We start from the raw sequence: 21010 nt of genomic DNA, 5'->3' as shown, positions 1-21010 counted from the left end.
ATGGAGAGGCAGGTGCACGGACAGACGGACTAACGGACGGATGAATGGACAGACAAACAGACAGAGTGACAAACAGACAGATGGACGAACGGAACGCTTTGCCTTACTTATCATCATTCTCTTCGTGGATATGTTGTGAATTTTTTTCCTAGTACATTGTATGAACATGAATGTAGCTTATTGCCGACAACCATCATATCGCTTGAGCATTTATTCACAGGCTACGAATTACAACGCTTTTCAAAGTTTGGGAGTTTTCCACAGCACACTTCAAATGCTTTATTGTAATTGCGCATGAAATCGCTCAATTAAGAACAAAGTTCAAAGTTGTTCACCTCATGTCATGACATATACAGCACAGACCATGCAGCATCAACAGTTTTTTTAACGCGAATGCATTTCTTAGTCGGGGTCTGTTAAGCATCCGTCGTTGTCCGCGGCGGTTTCAACGCACCGGCAGGTGTTATCTTCCCGCTCTCACTCTCTCTCGCAAAGCAACAGCTGCGGACGTGCGCGCTTATCCTAGCTCTAAGCAACCAAAGCATTTGGTGCGAGAAAGTGTAGGAGCAGGTAGGTGCATTGCTTCGCTGTTCCTCTCTCTCCTCCCTGCGCCTCACTTTCATGTCCGCTTGCACCTCACTCTCCACCTTTCGCTGTCTGCGCATCTCAAGAATATCCGGAAATGTGTGCTCGATAACCCGCCGGTGAAACGCCAACCGGGAGCCAAGAACGTTGGCGCCCCACTCTCCCTTCCGCAAGCCCTCAACCGTTCGCTGGCTGGGTGCCTCTGAAAGCGATGACAAAATTTGGTGAAGGCGAATATCATACGGACGGCAACCGAACCCTCTCTCGGCACAAGAAATGCATCTGCGTTTCTTCAGGATTACCTGCGGATGGGGTCCTTTTTAAATACGATAGTCTTTCCTGGGGACTTTCGACACAAAAATTTTGGTCTGTCTGTCGCTCTGTCTGTCTGTCTGTACATTTGTCTGTTTATCCACTCTTAAAGCCACCGGGTACTTAAAACGGCTGACCCCATCCGCAGCGCACACCAATGTTGCTCTAGATTTAGCGTTCATACTTGTGAAATTGTCACTTAAAAAGCAATTATTGCGCATGTCTAGGGCATCATACCAACACGTATATAATCTGCATGTGCGTCTTTTGCTAGAAAAGACATACATAAGTAATTTCAAGGACCGTAGCGCTTATCATGCGACGCTGACCATGTAAAGTTTGCACGAAAAGGCGAGTGTTTCCAACGCTTTGCTAAGACGAAACGGTGGTGGCCCCTACCCATCGCCTTGCGTTCTACACCTTATCACCTCTGAGACAGGCGCGCACACCCGTCTCAGAGCCACACGGTTTGTTTTACAAGAAAACTGCCAGATGGGGCTCATGTATCACGTGTGACGTGACTTGATGCGCTTGTTCACCTACGCTAAACGCTCGAGGCTTTCTAATGCAGCGCCTCCAGAATATTATTCACCAATTTCCTTGCACAGAATATCAAATAAACATTTTGTTCACTCTCTCCAGACGCAAGACTATCGTATTTCGATGACATTTGCAGATTACATGCAGATATGGGGCCAACTTATTGTCAAGGAGAACTAAGTGTGGCATATTTTGCTTACAGAGACGTTTCTCCAGAAAGTAAATTCTCTTGATGATAATCCATTTAAAATGCAAGTTTGAAGGCATGCCAGTTACATATACGATTTTAATTTTTAATTTGAACTGACAGGTCATTTCTCTGCAGTCTTCGTATGCATTAGCTAATAATATGTAAGCATTCAGGCAGTACCAGCCTGATCAGCAAAATGTATTTACCGGGACGGTGTTCAGACACTGTATGGGCTTGGTTTAAAATTCATAAAATGTTTTTACCTAGGGCGAAAAATTCGAAAGCTCGTCATCATTTCCTTTTTTGGGGAACCATTCAGCTACATGCTGTAAAAAGGTTCCTGCAGGGGGTTTGAAAATAGTGGGTAAATGTTTGTTCATGGAAAGAAAATGAAACGCTGTGCAGAGCACAATTTGCTAATGCTTTACATATTGTTCCTTCTGCATTTGTTGTTTGCAGGATCCGCTACTGATGATACTCAGGACAGGTAAGCTCATCTTCTTCCATTATGCCAGCATTGCGGGTTTGTGAATTTTCAGTTAGGCAGAAGCTGATAATGTTTTCGGTTGTAGAATGCTTGCACAAAAAGAAAATGCAAAAAATCCTGCCGCAAGCAGAAACCGGCTGGGCATGGTGGTGATACCCTATGTGCACGCTAAAAATAGTGTGAAAAGCCATTGTTTACGTAGCATTTTCAGCAACAGTGCAATGGACCGACCTACGCGACAAGACAAATTGATTTATATGTGACGTCTAACGTCCCAAAACCATCATATGATTATGAGATACGGCGTAGTGAAGGACTTTGGAAATTTTGGCTGCCTGGGGTTCTTGAACGTGCACCCACATCTGAGCACACAGGCCCACAGCATTTTCACCTCCATCAAAAGTGCCACCACCGCAGCCAGGATTCGATGCCTCGGCCTGCGGGCCAGCAGCCAATTTCCTTAGCCACTATACCACCGCGGCGGGGCAAGAAGGTGAATGCTACTAAGAAGCACACGCAGTCTTGTGAAATCAGGCACCGCAAGCCCTATACGCGGCATGCTCGAAAGACGAGATGATCTACAAGATCCCTTTGACTGGTAACAAGGTGTACATTGGTCACGCAGGCAGGTGCCTAAACACAAGTTCAACGGAACACAACCGTCACGTCACGGCTAAACATGCTGGACACTTGGCCTTGAATTGTAGGGATTGGAACTGTGCTCCCACTCTACGCAGTATGTTGGTTGTGTGCAAGTAACGCAACAAGGAAACGAGGGCAATATTCGAGGCAGTTGAAGTCTACAAGGAAAAAGATAAGCGAGTCAGTTGCCCTTCGGTATAGTTCTCTAAGAAAGCGCGCCGATACTTTAGTATAACCACATACCTAGTGGGGTTTTTTTTTGCAACTTTGCTCCGCCGTAGTAGTCTAGAGGCTGAGGCCCTTAGCTGCTGACCCGCAGGTCCTGGGATTGAATCCTTGCTGCGGCTGCTGCATTTTCGATGGAGGCAAAAATGCTGTAGGCCCGTGTGCTCAGATTTGGGTGCACGTTAAAAAACCCCACGTGGTCGAAGTTCTCAGATACCTCCATTATGGCGTCTCTCATAATCATATGGTTTTGGGACGTTAAACCCCAACTATCAATCATTTTCGCAACTTTTTATGAGTAGCACGTCCTTTTACATACTTTTATTATTATTTTTGTTGTATTCATCACTTCTGTTAGTGTGCATGTGCGTGTTCTTCTACATAAACTGGATCATTCGAAAATAAATCATCAGTTCTAATAGACCGCTTGTGCTAGTGTCTTTTCTGCTTGTGTGTTTTTTGTATCCTTTTGTGCACAGCTGCTTCATAAAAAGATCATGACTCACGAACTAGCTCATCAGTACATATTGAGTGCAAAGGCAGACACATAATTTTGCTTAGTGGCATTGTACACCCACGATAGCTTTGAATAAAATCAATCTCAGAGAAACAACTTCGGTACAAGTGTGAATTTTCCCCCACTACTGCGAAACCACTGTCCCACATTTTTCTCCTGCAGAAAAAAAAGTCATAGAGTTCGTCGAAGTTTCGCTTTACACTATCTTTCTCACTGCTCTTTCACACTAGCCCCGTCGCGGTGGCGTAGCGGCTCACCTGCAGGTTGCGGTATCGAATCCTGACTGTGGTGGCTGCATTTTCGATGGAAGCCAAAATGCTGTAGGCCCGTTTTCTCTGATTTGGGTGCACGTTAAAGAATCCCAGGTGGTCGAAATTTCTGTAGCCCTCCACTACGTCGTCTCTCATAATCATATGGTGGTTTTGATACATTAAACCGCACGTATCAATCAATCTGTTTCACACTGCAAAAGGCAAGAAAGATATGGAAAATTTTCTATTTTGAGTGTACTTAGTTAATGTTGCGCACTCATGAATAACATTAAACCGATAATTTTCGTTATAAAAGGTTTGGTATAAGCAATTCTTGTTAGCGCTTTGTGGATCTTCAATGTTTTACCGGGCTGCACAAGAAGCATTCTGCTCATATCATTCATTCATTCATTCATTCAGTGCTACTGCAGAATAAATGGCCTTTCAAATAAGTGGGGTCTTCGAAAAAACATGATTGCCGTAATTATGAAGCCACCGAAACAAGAAGGCATCGCTTCTAGTTCACTTGCAGAACAATTCTTCAGCATCACTCTATCCCTCGGTACATACAGCTTGTACCTTTATGCATATCAGATATGCACACAATTTTTAAGTGTACGGAGTGATCAGCAAGATGGTTGTGCAGAAATTATTTGGGTACACGTCCACTGACGACTGTATGACAATGCCATAGGAACACACACGATATTCATAAGCGCGGGCTTGACGTGTAAAATACGATGTTGCGGTGTGGTTTATCACTTATAGCTGAAATACAGTTTCGAACAGTGCAACTTCAGAACAAAACATCTTGCATGCCAGTCTTACGCATCCTGTCAAGCTGAGTAATGGTGATTTCTTTTAGTTCCAGGTTGGACTGGACTAGCAATGGTGTGCCTTTTGGTGTTTCTCTCTGTCGCATCGCTCAAGTGTGTCAGGTGAGATGTGGTTCCACTTTTGGTTGGCTAATGGGATGGACCGCAAGCTACTCGACGTGTTTTCTGGGCATTTTTCTTGATCCTGGAAAATAACTTACAGCATTTGGGGGTCACGTTCATCCAGCACGCGCACAACGCACAGTTTCAAACACAACAATCTCAACTAGTGATGTGCTTACCTCAGGCTTTTTACTGTATTCAGTCAATGTGTGTGTAAAAACTAAAGCACATCCCTTGGCGCTGGTTTCTGATAATTTTTTTAGGCGGAAAATTGTTTAGACTTGATAATTTAACTCATTGTGGGCTCACAAACACATCAAATTGCGAGAAATGTTGTGAACGTATTGTAAAGAACATCAGAATAGTTGCTTTCATACTCTGTTTCCCGATTGTGTTTACCATTTTCCTTGCTTTGAAGGGAAAAAGGTGCCTTTGTTGCTTATTTGTGTGCAAGTGTATTCAGTGCAGTGCCATAATCTTTCATGTAAGCAGAGTGCAATGATGCATAACTACGTGCGTGAAACTGAAAGCTTGCGCAAAATTTTGCACTTAGAGCAAAACCACGGATTGTGTGCCATTTTTTTTGTCACGCTAACTATATGTTCATGCAAGTACAAGAAAGAAGAACGGTGCGGCAAAGCTCACTTATCAGAATTTTGAGATACTTCTGATGCTTAGATGATTGAACTGTTATGATGTTATAGGTTCTTAGGAACTAGCCGAACTCTTTCTTTAAGCTCCACTAAGGTTTTTATTATGATTTTATAGATTGTCTTTATGTTGAACAAAATTATCTTTATGTTGAACAAGCTGCCACAATCATTTCAACTATAGGCATGCGGCTGAGAAAACTGACGCTCGACCAGAAAATAAGTCTATCGAGAATAAGAAAACAATTCTCAGCACGTGGAGCAGCAAAACTGCAAAAACATTCGGCTAACATTACATATTTTAGCATGACATTTACATAGTGAATTTTAATTGTTCTTTTGCAGGACATCGTGCTACGATCTTTTCTGGTACTCGCATCATCTTCTACTACTGTTCCTGGTGTTAGCAATTTTTCATCCTCTCAGGTGAGTGAACAAGTATTGTTGGCCCTAAATATTTGCGTGTGCATTGTTGTGTACTGTCTCTGTGTATTGTCATTATATGTTATGCAAGTACCGAGCATCACAAAATGTTAAGTATAATTTCAAGGACACAAACAATGTGGTTGTTGCTGAAGCAAGGTGTGGGAGCGGACTAGTTGGTATTCCATGTTTTCAACAGCTGAAACACAAACAGGTAACAAAGAGGTGAGAGGCACAACAAGTGCGAGTGCTAACTTCTTATCAAATCATCACAATCAAATTAAACAATGCATAAAGATGAAGGAAAAACACTAAGCAGCTGCGAATATTACATAGAAAAAGCATGTGCCGGTATCTTGTTCTCTTTTGTTAGTGCAATGAATGTCTGGCTGATGCAGTTTCGATTTGCTATCGCCGTTGCCTCACTCTAACAATTGTTTAAGGCTCATCATTGAGGCGGCAGTGACAGCAAATCGAACCTGCATCAGCAAGACATCCATCGCACTAACAAAAAAAGAACTACATTACTTGAAGTTACCGGCACTTGCTTTTTTTATGTAAAATTCGCTGCTGCTTAGTTTTTTGTCATCTTTGTGCGCTCTTTGATGCGATTGTGATGTCATGTGACAGGTATATATTCTTAGTGCTTCGCAATAAACTTTTACTTGGAAGTTAGCACTCGCACTTGTTGTCTCTCTTACTCCTTTGTTACATTTTTGCGCTTCAGCTGTTAAAAATGTGGTGTATAAATACACTTCAAGTGTATTTTATTGTGTGTAATTAAATCAATAAAATGACAATTCTTATTGCTGATGATAAACATATGCTTTTGTGACATGAGGTTCATTATATCACTAATTATTTGATATCTTTTACGGTGACTAAAATTTACTGTGGTACACATGCTATATTACACCCTTTTTATTTTTGTGTTTCACTTTAAAGGACAGAACATTGCATTTGCCTAAACGATGACTATTAACATAGGAGATGAGAGGGAAGCTTTTGTAGGACATTCCTATATTTTTTTTTTTTTGAGAAGGAAGACGAAGTGATTCTTTGTAGAACACATCTCGCTCGTCTCAGTGCTTTTCTGGACTTTTCGCTGCAGTTGTGGGGTGTATTGCCCCGTAGGTTGCGGTAATGAATGTACAACCTCACAAGGTGACGTCCGATTCCGGTTCGACCGTGGCCACTACCTTGAGGAAGCAAGGAAACACATCCAGTGATGCGATGACACTGAGCTGTACTCCGCATCTTGCGACGAGTCCTCAGACGACAGCTTTCAACCTGTCCTGCACCGCAAGGCCAAGCGACGGATCATCGATCCATCGCCGGTGTCAAGTACAGCCACCGTGAAAACGGCGCCCCAGCGATGGCCCCATTCCATCCTGTTTGTGCCAAAGAACGCTACTGAAAGTCTGCGTGTTCTGAACAGGCTAGCGCTTTCGCTCTAATTTGAGAACACTGTGCCGAACGAGATCAAAGACGTACGACCTAATACTAGGAGAAAGATCTTGGCTGTCGATGTGCGGCACCCGAGTGCGCTGAGCACGCTGCTACAAGTAACACAACTGGGAAACATTGCAGTTAGGTCCATCATACCAGCCGATGGTGGGACCACATCAGGAGTCATTTACGACATTAACACGAAAATCCCAAATGCAGACCTTCCAATACTTATAAAACCAGCGAGTCAAGACAACGTCATTGTCAGCGTTGGACGGCTTGGTAACACACGCTGTGTGAGAGTAACATTCAAAGGCGACTGTCTTCCCGCATACGTGAAGGTTGGCCACTTTCGTCAAGAAGTTTGAACGTTCATTCCTAAACCCGTGCAATGCTTCAATTGTCAGAAGATCGGCCATGTAAAGGGTGTTTGCAGGAGCTCCGCAGCGTGCCCCCGGTGTGCCGAACCACACACGGAAGAGAACTTTAGCGCTACCATACTGAAGTGTCCTAACTGTCAGGGTGCTCACAAGGCTTCTTCGAAAAAATGTCCACACATAAGGAAAGAATTTTCTATTCTGAAGCAAATGGTATGAGACAGCTCAACCCACAAAGAAGCTGCCGAGAAAATCCGGCAAAGACGACGTCGCCGTCGAAGGTCTTCACGTCGGAGAGCGCCAACTTCAAGCAATAGGTCGACACATCAGGAAAGATCGCCAGCTGCAGTTCACAGCATGGCAAACACAGACGTTGGAAAAGAGAAAAGGGGCAGACCAGTTCCTACAGAAGAGTGGCCTCCACTTACGCGTACGCAACGCTCAGAGGAGCCACAGCAGAAGCCGTCTGCTTCAGAGCAAGCTGCTGCAATGGAGGACTTGCGGAACACAGATCAGCAAGTGATAGCTCTTTTGCCACCCTTAATTAACGCCATTCGCTTGTTGTTAAGCAACATGCACACACCGTCAGCAAGAAGTGCAATGCAATTACTGGACGCTTTGAGTCCAGTAGTCACAGTGCTTGAGTAAATAATGGCTCACCAGCCACTGTCTTTCAGAGAAGAGGTCCGAAAAGCAGCGATTATTCAATGGAATGCCCAGGGACTGAGGTCACACATCGCTGATTTCCATCGGTTTGTGTACACCAATAAGTTCCCCATTATTGTCATCTGCGAGCCAAATTTGCAGATAGAAATAATACTTTCTGGTTATGAGTCATTCATGTCGTCTACAACTGCGGACAATAGCAAAGTTCTGATGTTTATTCACCGCGACCTCACCTACATTCATCATCCGTTGTCACCCCATGACGACAATCAATATATAAGTATAACAGTGAAAAGGAGACTTATCATCACGTTTGTGGGTGCCTACCTGTCTCCATCAAGCCGTTTCGACCATACAAGACTACAAGTTATCCTGTCAGCAACTTCTCACCCATACATTATAATTGGCAACTTCAACGCCCATCATACAATCTGGGAAAGTTCGAAGACCAATGTTAAAAAGAGAAAGTTGGTATCCTTCGCCTCCGACAATCAACTTTTCTTGTTAAATGATGGCAGTTCAACGTTCCTACGTGGTTCAAGGTATAGCAGCTGCCTTGACCTGGCCTTTGTCTCACGAGGCCTCGTCAGGCATGCTGAGTGGTTTCGAGACATAGAAACACATGGAAGTGACCACATTCCCACTTACGTCAAAATCACAGGATTGTCCCATGCTAAGATACGCGATAGTGTTCAGAGAGTAGACTGTTTGAAATTCCAGTCTCGCATGGAAGAGCAATGTGAAGCAAACATATCCCTCGACATAGAGGAGATAATTAAAAGCTCAATACACGATACTAAGTGTACCCTCACCTGCTATCCCAAAGTAACGGAATTTCACATCTAGCTAGAATGACTTCGAGCAATCCGACGGTGTGCTGAACGAAGATACCGACGCACAGAGGCAATAGAAGACTTACAGATTGCTCGACGTATACAAAAGAAGATTCAGCGCCGGGTAAATAAACTCGAGTCACAGCGTTGGGCTGCTTTTTGTGAGTCGCTTGACCCACGAAAACCTTTATCCCAATTGTGGAAGACAGTACGAGGTCTCCGCACAAAACCCACTCAGTGGTCACCATTCAGGGCTCTCGCACTTTCTCAACAGAGACGCGGCATTGACGTGGCAGAAGACTTCTGTGCCAGAGTGTCTGGGCCACTCGCAGTGCCAAATAGCCTATTGCCCTCAGCTAACTGTCCACAAACACTGGATTTCCGCATGGATATGCCTTTTTCCATCGTGAAGTTCAGAGCAGCACTAGCTTTGTGTGGACGCCTGTCGGCACCAGGGCCCGATAGAACTTCTGATAGGGCCTTGTGTCATCTAGGTGAACGCGCGAGAATCGTCCTTTTGGAGTTGTACAACAAATCCTGGCAAGATGGAACGCTCCCGACAAGCTGGAAGACAAGTCGCCTAATTCCACTTCTGAAGCCAGGCAAGTCACCGTTGGACCTCCCATCTTATCGTCCGATCGCATTGGCCAGTTGTGTAGGCAAGGTTATGGAGAGGATGATCCTTGGACGCCTGGAGTGGTTCTTGAAGTGTAACAACATCTACCCAGATGCCATGGCAGGATTTCGGCAGGTCGAGCATCGATTGACAACGTAGTCAACCTGGTCACTTATGTCCAACACGAGAAAGGCCGTAAGCATCTCTGCGCATTTTTGTTCCTAGACGTCAAAGGGGCATATGACAATGTTACGCATGAAGCTATTTTCACCGCTCTCGAAGATATAGGAGTAGGTGGTCGGATGTATCGCTGGATATGTAGTTATTAGTCGATGCGATCCTTCTTTGTGAGCACAGAAGACGGTCCAACCTCTCCACATCACAGCCACCGTCGCGTCCCCCAGGGTGGCGTACTCAGCCCTGGGCTGTTCAATCTTACGTTAATTGCTCTCACTGAGCATCTGCCAAGCACAGTCAGGCTATCAATGTATGCAGATGATATCTGCGTTTGGGCATCGGCTGTAACACGGCTGCAGTTACGAGGGAGAATTCAAAAAGCTGCCACTGATACATTACGCTTCCTCCGAAATCGAGGCTTGGAAATTTCTTCCGAGAAGTGCGCCCTCGTAGCTTTTACACGAAAGCCTATGGATAAGTACACTATAAGCATCAATGGTGAAACAGTACCATACGTTCGATCGCACAAGTTTTTGGGCGTCATAATTGACAGGAATCTATCATGGAGCGATCACGTTTCGTACATGAAAAAACGGTTAATGGACATCTGTATTATACTGAAATTCTTTGCAGAAAAGACTTGGGGAACGTCTCCCAGTGCAATGCTACAGCTGTACAGAGTACTTTTTCTCGGTTTCCTGTGGTACAGTTTACCGGCATTGACCAATGCAAGCAAAACAAGCCTTCGAACGCTACAGAGTGTTCAGTCCCAGGCACTCCGGATTTGCCTTGGCTTGCCTCGTAGTGCATCAACAATGGCTACTATAGCTATCGTCGGTGCCCACTTTATCACGACACATATCGACGTTGAGGCACTCAGGACACATATAAGGCATATTGTTCGGACACCCTGCCACCACCTAGCCTCTTTACCAGCAGACAGATCATGTTCGTTATTTTGCCAAACGGTCACCACATACCGCCTTTCTTGGCCAACATGCTTCACACCCGCCGCCAGGCCTTCGATTTCTCTCTGGTGCCTTACTCAGGCTAATATCAGGCTAACTATACCTGGCATCAAGAAAAAAGCAGATACAGTCGCCGACCGATTTTCCGGACTCCAAAAATTCGGACTTGTTGGATATTCCGGACTTTATAAATGCACCGTCAGGGATTCCATAGAGCTAATGCATTGTTTCGACCGATTTTTCGGGCGAATTTGCCCCTGAAAGTTCGATTTTTCGGACTAAATCGCTCGTTTTGTGCCACGCCCCAAGTCATTGTGAACGCCGCCATGTTGGATTTTCCGTCGGCTTGGCTAAGCTTGGTCTTCAAATGTTTTTCCTGCCTCCGAGATTGGAATGCGCACGCCATATTTTAAGTTTCGGAGGCCGTGTTTGCTTTTTAAAAGACGCGGTGATGGATGCCGTTTTTTCGTCTTCGGTCAGCGCTATCGTCATCACATCGCACGGGGAGGAGGCGAAAGAAGGATTCTTTTATTGTCGTTGCAGCTTTTTTCAGTCGCCATTCTGCACGTGTTGTGTCGCGTAGCGTCGAGACGTGTGCTTCGCAGCGGCTATCTGCGGCATTGAATTTTGTGTTCTCGGTGCCATGGCTCCGCTATCTGTGCCATCGCGGGAGCCAGGTGGTGTGAAGAAGCGTGAGAAGTATACGACCCTGACGATGGGGAAGAAAGCTGCCATAATCAAGCTAATAGAGAGTGGACGTTCGCAGCTAGATGTCGCTGAATGACGGTCGACGCCGGATGGCGGTCGTCGTTGTCGTCGGATGACAACGACGACCGCCCGCAGCCGTCGGAGATCGCCAACGCGGTGACAATTTTGTCGAGCGTTTACAGCGACGATGTCACCTTGGCGCAAATACAGGCAAACCAAATTGCCTCCAAGCGTAGTTTGAGGCAAGGCAGCATCAAGGACTTTTTTAAACCTGCCTGATGCAATAAACTTCAGATTTTTGGCAAAAACGAATTTTTCGGACTGTTCGATTTTTCGTACTTTTTTTCGGTCCCCGCCAGGTCCGAAAAATCGGTCGGCGACTGTATGTCGTCACCTGCTCTTAGACAGCTTGCTCTGCTCTTTTTATACGAGATGTATCAAGGCTGTATACACGTATACACCGACGGCTCTGTTTTACAGAAGAGTTCAATGGCATAATTTGTTATACCGATAAAAGACACGACAAGAAAATTCAAGACCTTTCACCTCACGACATCAACGGGAGCAGAGCTCACAGCTCTTCGTGCCACACTGGAATTCATCAGCGATCAACTGCCACAAAAATCGACAATTTTCAGGGACTCAAAGGCGGCAACGCAATCCCTTTTATCACCTTTACGCCACGGCCCGTACGAACAGCTGGTATTTGAGATTGCAGAAAAGACTCACCAATTCATTGAGGAAGTCGTGAAATGGCCTTTCAATGGCTTCCAAGTCACTGTGGAATAATTGGCAATGAACAGGCCGATCGAGCTGCCCGTTCTGCCCATCCTGAAAGCGATGAAATATCAATTCTGCTTTCCAGAACTGACGTTGCACAGAAACTCCGCATACTTTCTCACAAGGGCACCACGTCCCAATGGAACGAGTCACATTTCATCCATGCCCGGTTAGGTACTTTAGACCCAACCATCAGTCTTCGAATTCCTCCGGAATTACGCCGATGAGACGCTACTGTGCTGTGCAGATTATGGTTGGGCGTCGCACTTACCAATGCGTACGCGTTCCGCATAGGAATGGCTGACACTGCTGCATCTGACCATTGTGGCAGTGATGAAACAACTTGACACATTCTGTGTGAATGACCACAATACTGCTCGCAGAGACAGTCACTCTGCAATGCACTAGATGAACTAGACAATCAGCCTTTTTCCGAAGAAAGACTCCTGCGCTGCCGACAGGACTTTATGTCGCAGAAGAAGGCTGTGAAGGCGCTCTTGTGCTTCTTGCATTCAACCGGCCTGTCCAAACGACTGTGATCGGAACTCCCTGAATGTGAATATCTCTCTATATCTATCCTCTTACCGACCCTTTTCCCCACCCCCGTACAGGGTAGCAAACCAGTTCGTCTAGGTTAACCTCCCTGTCTCTTCTTTTTAATTATTTCTTTCTCTCTCTCCTATCTTTTTTCTTACGCTCTGATAACGCTTTAGGTAATCTTAGTTTCTGCTATAGCTTTATGCTATCGTCGATATTTTATTGTCGCAGCCATTCGCTGCACAGAAGGCTGCACACGAGCACATCACGAGATGTTCAGACAAACTCCGGTGGTGGCTACAGGTTACACGAGGCGCCCAAATGTGCCCTGCGTATACTTAGGAAACCGGCGCTCATTCAATCTTTCTAGGTAGTACCAGTTGTTTTTGGTCAATATTGCTACAAGATATTTTTTAGCACGGAATCATCATAGAGACAGCCAGAAGCTCCCAAGCCCGAGCGACAGTGAAATCTGGGGGTTGAAAGTTCGTATACCACGTACACAGCTGATGCACAGTCAGTCACTGTGCACTTATACTTGACCACCTAGTGATAGCATACAATCATTTCGAGCTATAACTTGTAGCCTTATGTACAGTAAATAACCGTCTGAAGTTCATCTTGTGTCATTAGGGTCTGACGTAACACACCTGCCTGATTTCCTGCTGCCCAGCGCTCCAGTTTTCATATCAAGGGGACCGGGGCCTTGAACTCTATTAATAACTCATATTGCTTGCGTTTTCTGGTATTTTAAAGTATTGAACGAATTGTTACGTTCTACAACTTTACCAAATAAAGTGCCCTCTACTGAATGACTAAAACTTTGATTGATGAGTTTTTGTTAGTGACTCCTTTTGATGTTATTTTATATGCAGCAACAATTTTACACTTCGGTGATTGCTTGCAAAAAAAAGGGAAAGCCCTAACTGTCTTATTGTTTTTCATAAAAAAATCTGTATTGCTTAAAAAAAGCACATGTATGTCATCTCAGAGTTTTGCCCAAGATGTAAACATTGCTGACACATTCAATTGAAATGAATGCATCAAGATTGTGCATCGCAGTGACAAACCTCTCTCATTTGTGGGCAGGTGTGCACATGCTTGTGATGTTATGTTTTTTTTATTAAGTGAATGCGCAAAGAAAATCATTACCACAAGTCTGGTAAACTCTTCAAAATATAATAGATACTATGAATAATTACAACATTTCTTTATCCGCAATAGCTGTGCTACGCTAACAACCTTGCAGATTAAGATAATTCAGCTTTGTGTGAACGATATAAAGGGTAACAATATAAGTTTAAATGATAGCAGTCCATGCGTCGAAGATATAGCTTTTTCTGTATGCATGCATGGATGGAAGAACATCTATTAGAGTCCTGAGAGATGCGAGTAGAGTGTAAAGTGTCTCTATGTTTGCCTCATTGAAGGTCAGAGAGATGGGTGAGGAGAACTTCGAGTCACCCTAGCCTGCATGCAGAAGACTATCTTCTGTCAACGACAGTTCCCTTTTTTTAAGTGCTTGTGTTTTGAAATGCACATGGAAAACGTACGGAATAGAGTGTGTGGGCCTTGCTTATGTTACAGTTGTAAGAAAGCTCTGCATGAAGATGAACAGTGTAGATTTTGAACTCATGCCCAATCAGCTGACCTTGATAGTGGCATAAAATATCGAAGGCATTAAAATGTGGCAGAACAATAATATGTAATATTTGCTGGTAGCACCATGGTATCATGTAGGAAAATTGAATTCTTGGTTGAGTGATACCAAAACCTACTTATTTGTTTACTGCTGGCTGTTCCATGTAAGAGCAAGGTTATGTATGCCAGATTTTGATGGTGAAATGATAATCGTACTTCTGAAACGTATTATGTGAGTTAACGACAGCAGTGTTTTGTTTAAAAGTAGGAATAAATCAAAGATGAAGCATGAGAGAGTTTCCATTGGTCTTTCGAGCAAGTTTTAAGTGTGTGACATTGCGAACTCTCTTATGCCTGTGAATTTCATAATAAAAAGTTGTCACAATCTTGAAAGAGGAACGTCCAAGCAGCGGCTATAAGTTATAACTCAGACGCTGAGCCTGTTAATATTTTACGCTTATGTGAACCCTACTTTGAATCCAAAGCTTATAAAATAACACACGCATTGCGCTCCTCCCCCGTCCCATTCTGCGTTTTGCGCCTTACACGCCACGCCGACAAAACCATAAGCATGTTACATGTGTCATATTCGAATATATTTATCTTCAATTATGCAGCTCTTAGGTAAAATGTACTGCATAGTGAAATGATTTCTCATGAAGGCATGAAGGCCACATTAAAATATCGTCAAAATGCCCGTTTTCTGAAGCAGTTATGCACCGTCGTAATGCGGTATAACTTCACAGAAAGATAGAAGCTTGGAGAGGTGAAAAAAAATGCCCCCACCTTTCCTAAGGGACTCTTGAGGGAATGTGAATGCATTGCGTAGCATTCATAACAGCGTTTCGCGCGCGAGGACCCAGCGTACGAAAAAAAAAATACTCTTTTTTTTTTTCCTACACCGCGCAGCCAATAGCGACAATCGCCGCACGTGGCGTTTTTCTGTTTCGAAAAAAGTGGTATGCACTTTCAGCTCTAGTAGCTAATGTGCACGGTTAAAAATACTATGATTGAATGAAACAAACAGTTCTAGACTCGGCGTTAGCATTTCATAGTGGCACCTCGAGCACACATTTCCGGATGTTCTGGAGAAGCGCCCAGCCAGCAAATGGCCGAGAGTGAGGCGCGAGCAGACGAGAAAGTGGGGTGCAGGGGTGAGAGGGAGTGAAAAGCGAGAAAAGGAGCGGGTGAAGCACTGCACCCACCCTCTCCTATACTTTCTTGCACCATATGCTCCTGTTACTAGGGGCGATGATGGGCGCGCACGCCTGCAGCTGTTGCTATGATAGAGGGAGTGAGAGCGGAGAGATAACACCTGCTGGCGCGCATACACAGTCCCGGACGCCGTGGACAACACCAGATGCCTGACATAATTATTTGACTTGTATACACGGATACACAAGGACACAGAGGAAAGAGGGAGAGAGCGAGCTGGCAACTGCCACCTGGAGGAGCACAACGCCTGCCTCCTCTCTCGGGAGGAGGGAAGAAACAGAAGAAAAGAAGTAACAGGGGGAAAAGAGGAAAGACGAGAGGGAAGTGTAGAAAAAATGGCGAAGACTTAGACAAGTACAAGTAAAAAAATTTTAAAAATCTGACTATAAACGGGTGTCCAGATCAGTTCAGTCCATAAAAGAAAGGATAGCTCAATGGGCCTGGTCGTGTTGGGAAGCACAAGCTCTCGGAAAGAGGTAATAATCTAGGGCTGTGCACTTTAGTCCCAGGAACTTATATGGCTTTTTCAGCAATGCCCGCTGTGTAGCAAATGCGCCACAGTGCACTATCAGATGCTCAAATGTTTCACAGGAGCCACAAGCAGCGCAGAAGAACTTTCAACACACCCTTGACGGTGTAATCGTTCACGCAGCAGCACAGAGCCCACTCTTTGTTTGTATAAGAGCGCTCCGGAACGATGAGGCAAGGCACAAACACGGGGAAGGAAGGATGCGTTCGCCACACGCTGGTCTGGGTGCTGCTTTAGGAGGTGTCGGCGTATAACCAACAAGCGTTGACCGGACAGTCACAGTCATCATAGTTACATGGCGAAGCAAGGCCATTCCCTTCTTCATTGCCCGCAATGCCCACGTGCGAAGGTACCCACTGTGCAGCTAGGCGTACTCTGCGTGGGAGAATATTGTTGGGGGATTCCATGATCAGCCATAGGATAGGGCTGTTGGTCTCTTTGCGGTTGAGTCGGCTAAGGGCACCACGAGAGCCGGTAAGGACGATAACTTTCAATGCTGGTAACTCTTCTTGCACGTACTTAAGGGCGACATAAATCGCTGCTAGCTCAGCTGTCACCGAAGATAAAGGGTGCGGTATACTGTGCGACGATGATAAGGGGTGCAGCACATAGTAGAACAGGGACAGCACTTTGCGCCTCACAGTTTTAACATTACGGCACCAGAAAAGGCAATCATCGATGATTACACCCATGTAGCGGTGTTGTTGTCACCACTGTATCGGTGTCTCCGAGGTAAAGCCTGCTAATGCTTCGACAAGCACGTTCCCCGGGATGATTAGCCAGACTTAGCCCGACTAAGAAATGCATCCGCATTTAAATATCTACACACTGCTGTGAAGTGAATCACGACGAGTAGACAAAATACAGAGGATTGTTCTGACAGTAAAATACCCGTGAGATCAAGTACTCGAGCGTGCAAATAAGTGACAACGGGTGTGTTTTTCGGGGAGGGGGACCTAGTTCTCCCACCCCTCTGCCTAAAAGCCATAGGCAGGGGGGTGGAAAACTTAAGTCTCCTCCTCCGAAATTTGGATGCATGGAGGGGGGGGTGCTTTACCGAGGGCAAGTGATAAAAATAGGTGTTTTTCGAAACTTTCAACAAGTTCCCCCATTTCCCTAGAAAAAAATTCCTGCTTACGGGCCTGATACAATGTTTCTTTGCCGTTCAGCTGTTTCTCGTGCTCTCAACTACTGTGCAGCAGCTTGTTATCAGCGTTGCTGTTTTTTCACTGCTTCCCGAGCTCTCGTCTTTGTAGTAGCTTGTCGTCTTCACAGACGTTGAGCCGCCACGTGTTGCGCTCTGACCTCTGGAGCAACAGCTTGCCGCTTCGCCTTCTGATAACGAGAGTGCTTTCACGATCGTTTTCATCTATGACAGTATGAAAATGTGTTGTCTGGAACGCGCTTATTATTCATCGTTATGATCATAATCGTAGTGGCATATAACTGATACCTTGCATGTGCTGTGCCGTGATCACAGCGTCATCGTAATCAGGTACCTTGCATATACTAACGCGCTTGTTCTTCATTCTCTATGTCATGGCCTCAAGTGAGTACCTTGCATGTGCTGTGTCGGACATCGTACATCGCCCGATGGACAAGCCTAGACCCTAAGGTGCTTCGACCCCTGAAACTCTTGCAGCGTGAGGTGTCACAGAAGCTGGCACTTCGGCAAGTGGATTTGTCTTCGAGGCTGCAAACGTTGCAGCTTCATAAAAGACAAGACCTCTTTGCCGAAACTCTGGCTCCAGTGACACCCCGTGTTACAAGAATTTTTCGTATTCGTAACATCCTAAAACATGATGTTCTGACAACACACCTTCCTCTGTTAAAATGATAGCGGAGTCCTTAAAGAACAAGTGAACATTGAAGAGCACGTCCCTGGTTGCCAGTACATGAACACCAGCAGGAGAGACGAGGTTCCTTATCCGGAGCCACGGCCGGACGTTGGAGTCTGCTTTGTGCCGCCCATTTTCATCTCTCAAAAGAGCGAGGTAAGTCTACGGATGTAATACTGGTTTTCTCGGCTTGTAGAGTGAAAACGAAAGCCTCGTATTGGGGAACTTGAAAATACGGATGACAAGAACACGAATTGAATATTGACATCTTGATAGATAGATAAGTGAAGTATAACGTCCCAAAATCACTATATAATTGTGAGAGCCACTGTAGTGGAGGGCTACGGAAATTTTGACCACCTGGGGTTCTTTAACGTGCACCCGAATCTGAGCACACGGGCCTACAACATTTCCGGGACCATCGGAAATGAAGCCGCGGCGGCCGGTATTCGATCCCACGACCAGCGGATCAGCAGCCGAGTACCTTAGCCACTAGACCACCGCGGTGGGGTGATATTGACACTTTAGTGTTCGGAGAAGTCCACAGTGCCGTAATACAATTTTATTTAAAGGAAGGCTCCTCTTCGCTCTGACCACGAAAACATGTTTGCTTACTTGATTACGCAGGAACTTTAACTTTGAAAATGCACAAGAGAATTATGCTGGGTAAGCATGGTGTTCACAGTGACAGAGATGAAGAATAACAGGCGTTACACTGATGGGGAAACAGTAAGTGTGCAAAATGACATCCGTGGTCTTCTCAAGAAATATAGTAAACGCAAAAGTTCTGTGGTTGTGTGCACACCACTTTTGACACCGCATATACATTCTTGTGAGAATATATTAGGTATGACTGGTGAGACTGTACAAAATAACCAGTAAACATAAACTAATAAAGAACCTTAAGGATTGTTTTCATGTTCCAAACTAGAATATGCCAAAAGATTGCAAAACAAAGTTGTTTTGTAGCAAATCGATTGTATAGAACTACAAATGAATCTTACCAAAATAATGAAAGCATCTCTTGCATAGTCATCATTCCAACAGCTTCATCTTCAAATATTCACTCATTCAGTTCTTTCATTAGCATGCAGCTTTTTTGAAGTGTACATAGATGTCAATACAACACACTAAGCTAAAGAAAGCCACACTGGGCAACCATCTTCGATTGAGCGGCAGATCCCGAAAGCGAAGTTTTCATGGGAAAGTAAATAACGTGCTCCATATCGAAAACTTTCAAGTTTTCGTTCATACGCGTCGTATTCACTGTGATGGTTCCGATGCAGCTATGCCGAAACTGTACATCCACAAAAGCGCACAATGTGGCAAACAAACGGAACGAATAACCTTAATGTCGACGCAGATATTCTACGTGAACTGCTGTGTCTCTGCATTACCATCGTTTCAAGAATTATTTCAATGTCAGTTTACTTGAGTGGTTGGACGAAGCCTGGACCACTGTGGAGTGACGGGCCTATACAACGAGAAATTTGTAAGGTGCCTAGTTGGGTCCATTCTTTTTTCATTTTCGCTGCTTTAAAAAATAACTGTTAAAACGTAAAAATTAACAAAGCGTTTGTCGTGTTCGCATGCTTGCTCGAAAGTTCACGTTTCGTGTGTGCTATAGAGTTGTCCAAAACGTCAGGCTTTCTAGAACATCTTGGGCAAGGTAGGCCTACTTTTCGAAGTTTGCATGTACAATATACACAGATATTATGATGTGTGGATGAACATAAAACGCTTAACTCAGTATAACTGCTGATGACTGGTATTATGCAGATACCTGTGCAACACAGAAGTTGATAGCATTCGCAGTGTTACCATTCAGCACAGCTATAAGTAGGGCAGCTTCTCATAAAAGAGGTCCAAGAAATATACGACAGTGCTAAATGATCAGTCACGGCAATAAGGAAAGCATGCTCAGAATACTGGTGGAAGAATGCATGTGATCAACAGAACCATGATCATCGGTCTTAGGTAAGCATATATAATAAATGTTGACAGTTTTATGAGGAAAAAAATGTAGATGGTTAACAGAGAGACAGCTACGATACTGAACTGAATACAATGCAGTTGCGGTCACTGTAAGGAATCGGGGTGGGCTGTCCCTTGTTTCCACCCCATTTCGAAGGAGAAGCCAACAAAAGGTATAATCTGCATCCGCGTTCATGCCTGCAGTATTCCGACACTCAGCGACTCATGCATGCTTATTCATCACCCTTAGTTTCACAGCCGCAAAAAGCAAGGCACATGTTTATGGTGGAAGTTGCAACTTCTGGTAATTAGTGTTAACCTATGTCTTTCGTTAGTATCAGCTATTTAGTAGGCTCTATATAAGCAATGATAATGCTGATGCAACCTGAGGTCGCTTATGCCCATGCTTGTGCGCATGCGCCCTGCGGCGCGGCGGCCTGGTGCAGTAGACGTGGAAATGGATGCTGGCGGCTTTCGCGCTCTTCGGCCTGGATGCCTGTTGCCGCCTCTACAGGCGACGCTCGGCCGCCAAACTTGAAGCGGTCCAGCTGCACGGTGCCCCTCCAACATTCAAGACCGATGCGTGTGCATCGGCAACAACGGCGCCTAGCCTTGTACCTGCTTCTATCGAAGACCCGTACCGCGATTCAGTCGTCGAACTGCGGCTAGCCAAGAAAGGGATGATCGCCAGGCCGGGACAGGTGTGCTACATTTTTAATTCTTCTATGGGGGGACGGAAAAGCCCTGTAAAACATATCCATGGTGAGGGGCCATGGTTCTTTACGCGTGCATTATTTTATTTTTATATCATTTGTCATAAGATGAGACGTGGCTGAGCACTCGCTATGCGGCCGCTATAACTACGAGTTGCAGAGCAGTCATGTCACAGGAAGGAGACAAAAATGAAAGGTAACCTTAGATAGCATGCCTCTGAAGATATGC

General features: G+C 45.0%; 1 protein-coding gene across 2 annotated transcripts in view; it reads left to right on the top strand.

Annotated features, from left to right (window-relative positions):
• Positions 1-21010, top strand: part of LOC119174110 (NADPH oxidase 4) — a 261285-nt gene that overhangs the window by 200925 nt on the left and 39350 nt on the right. For both annotated transcript variants that reach the window (XM_037424916.2, XM_075896203.1), the window contains exons 6-10: positions 2087-2114; positions 4615-4687; positions 5683-5763; positions 18097-18250; positions 20518-20769. In XM_037424916.2, coding sequence (XP_037280813.2) covers positions 2087-2114; positions 4615-4687; positions 5683-5763; positions 18097-18250; positions 20518-20769 — 588 coding nt within the window. The remainder of the gene's footprint in view (positions 1-2086; positions 2115-4614; positions 4688-5682; positions 5764-18096; positions 18251-20517; positions 20770-21010) is intronic.

This window comes from Rhipicephalus microplus, chromosome 5 (assembly GCF_043290135.1).
Source record: "Rhipicephalus microplus isolate Deutch F79 chromosome 5, USDA_Rmic, whole genome shotgun sequence".
In the NCBI taxonomy this organism is placed as follows: domain Eukaryota; kingdom Metazoa; phylum Arthropoda; class Arachnida; order Ixodida; family Ixodidae; genus Rhipicephalus; species Rhipicephalus microplus.
Note: the sequence above shows the minus strand (reverse complement) of the source record. Positions and strands in the feature narration are given on the sequence as shown.